Source organism: Salvelinus fontinalis, chromosome 24 (genome assembly GCF_029448725.1).
Source record: "Salvelinus fontinalis isolate EN_2023a chromosome 24, ASM2944872v1, whole genome shotgun sequence".
Lineage (NCBI taxonomy): Eukaryota > Metazoa > Chordata > Actinopteri > Salmoniformes > Salmonidae > Salvelinus > Salvelinus fontinalis.
The window spans coordinates 7,921,016-7,927,108 of NC_074688.1; the positions used below are offsets into that span (position 1 = coordinate 7,921,016).

The 6,093-nt window shown below is 40.6% G+C and overlaps 1 protein-coding gene across 1 annotated transcript; it reads left to right on the plus strand.

The window, feature by feature from the left end:
- Positions 1-1,034: 1,034 nt before the first annotated feature.
- LOC129821672 (olfactory receptor 13G1-like) lies at positions 1,035-1,947 on the plus strand. The gene is made up of 3 exons (XM_055879266.1): positions 1,035-1,326; positions 1,672-1,813; positions 1,929-1,947. The coding sequence occupies exons 1-3, from the start codon at positions 1,035-1,037 to the stop codon at positions 1,945-1,947; spliced, it is 453 nt and encodes a 150-aa protein (XP_055735241.1).
- Positions 1,948-6,093: the final 4,146 nt, after the last annotated feature.

Sequence of the window (6,093 nt, forward strand, 5' to 3'; positions counted from 1 at the left end):
GACAAATGGATTTTACATTTGTGTTACCTCATTTTTATACCCCAGTGAAACAGGAAGCTATGAAAGGCCATATTACTGAAAATATTGTTCTCTGAGCAATAAAAGATGTGCATACAGTATAGCTCAGTATTTCTATCATAAATTTTATAGTCTTTTTTGCTCATCTATATCAAGGGTGCCGATAATATGGGTTGTGACTGAATAAAGCGCAGGGGGGAGGGATGTCCTCACGGGACAAGGTCCTATCTTGAGATCTGTGCATGGAATTCACCATTGTCATCAATGCAAGTTTTATGAGAGAGATTGGGTTGTCTCATTAGGGATTTGGCGCTCTATGATTACAGTTCACTCATGAAAGGTCGTAGGGCCCAATTCAAGCAATTACAGATAATGGACAACTCAAAATATGTCCGTCTTTATGTGTCTTAGGGACCTTTGAGCCAATCAGCATGTACGCATGTTCAAGTGTGCAATTTTTACACATGTTGTTGATACCAATCAGTATGTAGTTGTCTAATGAGAATCATGACGTGGGATTCCTCAAGTGGCCGAGAGAAGGTGGTTCAGAAAGGGGATAAATTCAGAGACATCCAATGCCAGTCTGGTCAGTGTCATCTACCAGCTGTGTGTGAAACTTGGCGCACAAGGCTGGTCTGGTAAGTATTGAATTTAACAATCCATTAACAAAACTTGACCTTGTAACCAACAGTATGTTTTCTAGATGATTCTCATTATATATTTTCTATTACAATCAATGCACCAGTTTGACAATTCAGACTGTTTTTATGCAGTTATTTTCACAGATATTCCATCATGTAGCAGTAAATACAAACTGAACCGTATCAGTGACCACAGAGTTATACTGTCCTTATAGTGTTACATGGCTTCTATATTCAAGCAAGTGCTGGGAGTTGGTGATGTTGGCCTACATTGTAGAAATGTCTGGCACACTCTCAATTAGAGATTCTGCATATCACTGTAGATCAATTTACAATCTTTTGCTGCTTATTTTTTGTAAATTATTTTACAGGAACATGGAGCCAAACAACAGAACAACATATACGGTAACAGAATTCCTCATCACAGGATTGGATGAAGTACAACACCCAAAGCTGGTGGGAGCAGCCATTTTGTTCGTCCTCTTTCTCATTCTGATCGGAAGCATCACCAACATTTGTGTCATAGCATTCAACAAGCCTCTGCATACCCCCATGTACTTTTTTATTTGCTCACTAGCAATGGTAGACATAGTATACACCAGCGGCATTAGTGTTACAATGCTTAACGTTCTCCTTGGTGAGGAGAGAAGAGTCCCCTATGCACCCTGCATGATACAGTGCTTCCTATTTAATTTAGGAAGCGCTATGGAACCCTTTGCTATTGCTCTGATGGCTTATGATCGCCTTATTGCAATTTCATATCCTCTTCGATATCAGACTATCTTAACTAATACAAATGTATGTTTACTTATAATAGCGACTTGGGCAGTAGGCTGCATGTTAGCCAGTTTGTTGACTGGCTTGGTGAACAATCTGCCCTTTTGTGGCTCAAATAAACTCCAATACAGCTTTTGTGAATATGCAGCCTTAGTAAGAGCAGCATGTGTGAATCCTACATATTATTTCAATGCAATTTCTGCTGTGGGGACTGCCATACTATGGGTTAATTTAGCCTTGATATTCTTCTCATACATGAAGATAGTTCATGTAGTGATACACATGTCTTCATCCAAAGACAGGAGGAAAACATTTAGCACCTGTGTCTCTCACATGATAGTGGTGGCTTGCTTCTTTATCCCCAAGGTGTTGTTAATGTTGGTCACCAGGGTTGGTTTGGTTCTCACACTCTCTCACAGAAATGGCCTAATCATTGGCTCTACTCTGGGCCCCTCTCTTGTGAACCCACTTGTGTATTGTCTCAAAACCAAGGAGATTCGAGGGCGCCTGAAATATATTTTCAAGAGGTCTGAAATTACTCCAAAAATGTAACGGTTAGGGTTACCAAAGCCATTTCTTGTTTCTTGCTTGTTCCAAGAAAAAGTGGTTGATATTGTTCCCATGTTATTCCATCATCATTGTAATCATGTTGAATCAATGTTGAGATTTGATAAAATTTGTTAAAAGTCATCAGTGATTTTTATCTCAATTTAACCAGTCAGGTTTCAACTGTGAATCAACAATAGAGTGTCAAGGTTTGGTTGATTTAGATCACAGGTGTCAAACTCATTCCATGGAAGGCAATGTGTCTGCAGGTTTTCACTCCTGCCTTTTACTGATCACTGAAGGTCACTGGTTAGTTAGGAACTCCCCTCACCTGATACTCTAGGTCTTAATTGGTCACTGGTTAGTTAGGAACTCCCCTCACCTGATACTCTAGGTCTTAATTGGTCACTGGTTAGTTAGGAACTCCCCTCACCTGATACTCTAGGTCTTAATTGGTCACTGGTTAGTTAGGAACTCCCCTCACCTGATACTCTAGGTCTTAATTGGTCACTGGTTAGTTAGGAACTCCCCTCACCTGATACTCTAGGTCTTAATTGGTCACTGGTTAGTTAGGAACTCCCCTCACCTGATACTCTAGGTCTTAATTGGTCACTGGTTAGTTAGGAACTCCCCTCACCTGATACTCTAGGTCTTAATTGGTCACTGGTTAGTTAGGAACTCCCCTCACCTGATACTCTAGGTCTTAATTACACACAAATTGTAAGGAAATATCAAAAATCAGTAGACGCTGAGGCCTCCAAAGAATGAGTTTGACACGCCTGATTTAGATTAGTTTGATGTCTGTTGACAACTCAATTAAATGTCAGTCAAAATTGATTTGATCTTACATTTTAGCCCATTCGAAACCATATGTAATGTTGTCTACTATTAAATGCAATTTTTGCAATGTCAAGTGTTAGCGTTAAGCATATGTAGTAATGGACCACTATTAGATTATTGCAGTATTATCTTTAAAAAATGATCTGATCTAGACCCTTGACTACATTATTGTTGCAGTTCTTAAGATTGCGAGCACCAAAGGCCGCCTCAAAACCCTTTCTATCTGATGTGGCCAGCTGATCATCATTGCCCTCTATATTCTACCTAGAATTTGTATTTATCTGTCCAGTAATATTGTCATTAGATGCAACACTGATTTACATATTGTTATTATCATGTTGTATAGCCTGCTCCCTCCTATGATCAATCTACTGATATACTGTTTTAAGACAAAATATACAAAACAGAGCTTGATGAAAAGATTCAAAAGATGAACTGGTCCACAGAAAGAGAGTCTCTGCTGCATCTTAATGATTTAGCTATGTCACTACAAATAGTTTCATCCAATACATTATGTTGCACAGAAGCTTAATGATTGAGTATTGTTTATAAACAATGTATCAAAACAAAAATGTATTTAGCATCTATTTTTATCTCATGTATTGTTATTTAGCATTGAATCGCTTAGCAAATGTTTATTGAAAGTGCATTTTCAGACTCATAAATTAATTATATATACCCCTCTAATTAAAATCTGGACCTTGGAGTAAGTTCCATTGTTTATTTTTATTCTATCCCTCTAAACAAGGACTGATTTAAACCTGGGAAATGAATGATCTGCAGCACCATCGAGAGCATCCTGACTGGTTGCATCACTGCCTGGTATGGCAACTGCTCGGCCTCCAACCGCAAGGCACTACAATCAGTAATACGAATGGCCCAGTAAATCACTGGGGCCAAGCGTCCTGCCATACAGGACCTCTATACCAGGCGGTGTCAGAGGAAGGCCCTAAAAATTGTCAAAGACTCCAGCCACCCTGGTCAAAGACTGTTCTCTCTGCTACCGCATGGCAGGCAGTACCGAAGCGCCAAATCTAGGTGCAAGAGGCTTCTAAACAGATTCTGCCCCCAAGCCATAAGACTCCTGAACATCTAGTCAAATGGCTACCCAGACTATTTGCAGTGTCCCCCCCCTCCTTCTCGCCCCCTCTTTACACAACTGCTACTCATTGTTGTCATCTCTGCATAGTCACTTTAATAAGTCTACCTACATGTACATACTACCTCAACTAAACCGTTGCCCCCGCACATTGACTCTGTATCGGTACCCTCCTGTATACAGTCTCGCTATTGTTATTTTACTGCTGCTCTTTAATTACTTGATTCTTTTTTCTATTACTCTTATCTTCACTTTTTTGAAACCGCATGGTTGGTTAAGGGCTCGTAAGTAATCATTTCACTGTAAGGTCTTCACCTGTTGTATTCTGCACATGTGACTAATAACATTTGATTTGACCAGGTAGAACAGAAAAGAATCAGGCGTTGGACCTCGTAGGGTCAGATTTGAATAGCCCTGATATATAGCCATTGTTTCTTCAAGGATAGAACTTATAGATGCGTCATGAGATTAGTTCAACTGTCATACCCCAGCACATCCCAAAATATAAACTTTTTTTACTCCAATATTTGTAAACAATATAAATGTCAGCAAACACTATATAGCCTTAAAACATGGTGACAATAAAAAAAATTATATCATGGAAGGTCATTCCTTGCATCCATAGTTCTGTCTCTGAATTTTCTCCTGGCCTAAAAAAACAAACAGAGGCAGGGTGTCCACGTTGATTTTGTTTCTACAAAGGATTCTATTTATAAGGTGTCTTGTTATAAGTTTTTTTATTTTTTATTATTATTTATTTATTTTAACTCCCCGTGCTTACCGTGGAGTGAGAGGGCATCGTACTGGCCAGACACCGTGTTATGCGGTAAAGCGCACGGTGTCCCCAGTACGCGTGCTTAGCCCAGTGCGGGCTATTCCACCTCGCCGCACTGGCAGGGATACGGGGACCATTCAACCTGGTAGGGTTGGGGAGGCTCGGTGCTCAAGAGCGCGTGTCCTCCTTCACGGTCCGGTATTCCCGGTGCCACCTCCATGTACCAGTCCTCCGGTGGCAGCCCCCCGCACCAGGCTGTCTCTCCGGGTTCTCTCTCCAGCTGCTCCCACCTGTCCAGCGCTGTTAGAGCCTTCCTCCTTCTATGTTGGGAGGTTTGTGTTCGGCCGGGTATGATTCTCAATCAGAGACAGCTGTCAATCGTTGTCCCTGATTGAGAATCATACTTAGGCAGCCTGGGTTTCACGTGTGTTTTGTGGGTGTTTGTTTCCGTGTCTGTGTTTGTTGCAACACACAGTACTGTATCGGTTTATGCACTTCGTTTATTTGTTTTATTAAGTCAGTTTCAGTTTCCTTATAATAAATCATTATGAACCCTAACCACTCTGTGTATTGGTCCGATCCGTCTCGCCTCTCCTCGTCCGCGGAGGAGGAAGAATATGACGATAGTCGTTACAACATCCCAAAATATAAGCTTGTTTTACTCCAATATTTGTAAACAATTTAAATGTAAGCAAACACTGTATAGCCTTAAAACATGGTGACAATAAAAAATGTTATATCATGGATAGTCATTCCTTGCATCCATAGTTCTGTCTATGAATTTGAGAGTGGTTGCATTTCTCCTGGCCTAAAAAACAAACAGAGGCAGGGTGTCCACGTTGATTTTGTTTCTACAAAGGATTCTATTTATAAGGTGTCTTGTTATAAGGTTACCAGAATACTCTTTATTGTTGCAGCAATGCCATAATGTGCCGTAATTCCTTTTGTTTTCCCAATCTGGAATACATCACCATCAAATGTCGATCACATTAGCTGCCGAGAAAACTTTCTTTGGTTATTTTTTCCCCAAGCCGAAAAAGCGACGTCTCACAAGGATCTACACTGGACTTTGTGCAAACTGGAAATGGCATTTCCTAATTCGGAATTTATTATTGCTGGGGACTTTAATAAAGGAAATCAGAGAATATGCTCTCAAAATTCTACCAAATACATCTCTTGTGCTACACGTGGAGAAAACACACTTGACCGTTGTTACTCTCCGTTCCGGGACAGTTATAAGGCCCTCCCCCACCCTCCCTTTGGCAAATCAGATCACATCACCATCCTTCTCCTACCCATGGATAGATGGCAGGATTCACACCAAATAAAATGTGCAAACCACTGTATTTTACCACAGAAAGGTGACTGGGAACATGGACGGGTACAAACAGACTAGC

Excerpts from the sequence above, each read along its gene's own strand:
- LOC129821672 (XM_055879266.1), top strand. The coding sequence starts at position 1,035 with ATGGAGCCAAACAACAGAACAACATATACGGTAACAGAATTCCTCATC. Across the intron at positions 1,327-1,671 it reads AAGAGTCCCCTATGCACCCT|CCTTGATATTCTTCTCATAC; the intron begins GCATGATACAGT and ends GGGTTAATTTAG.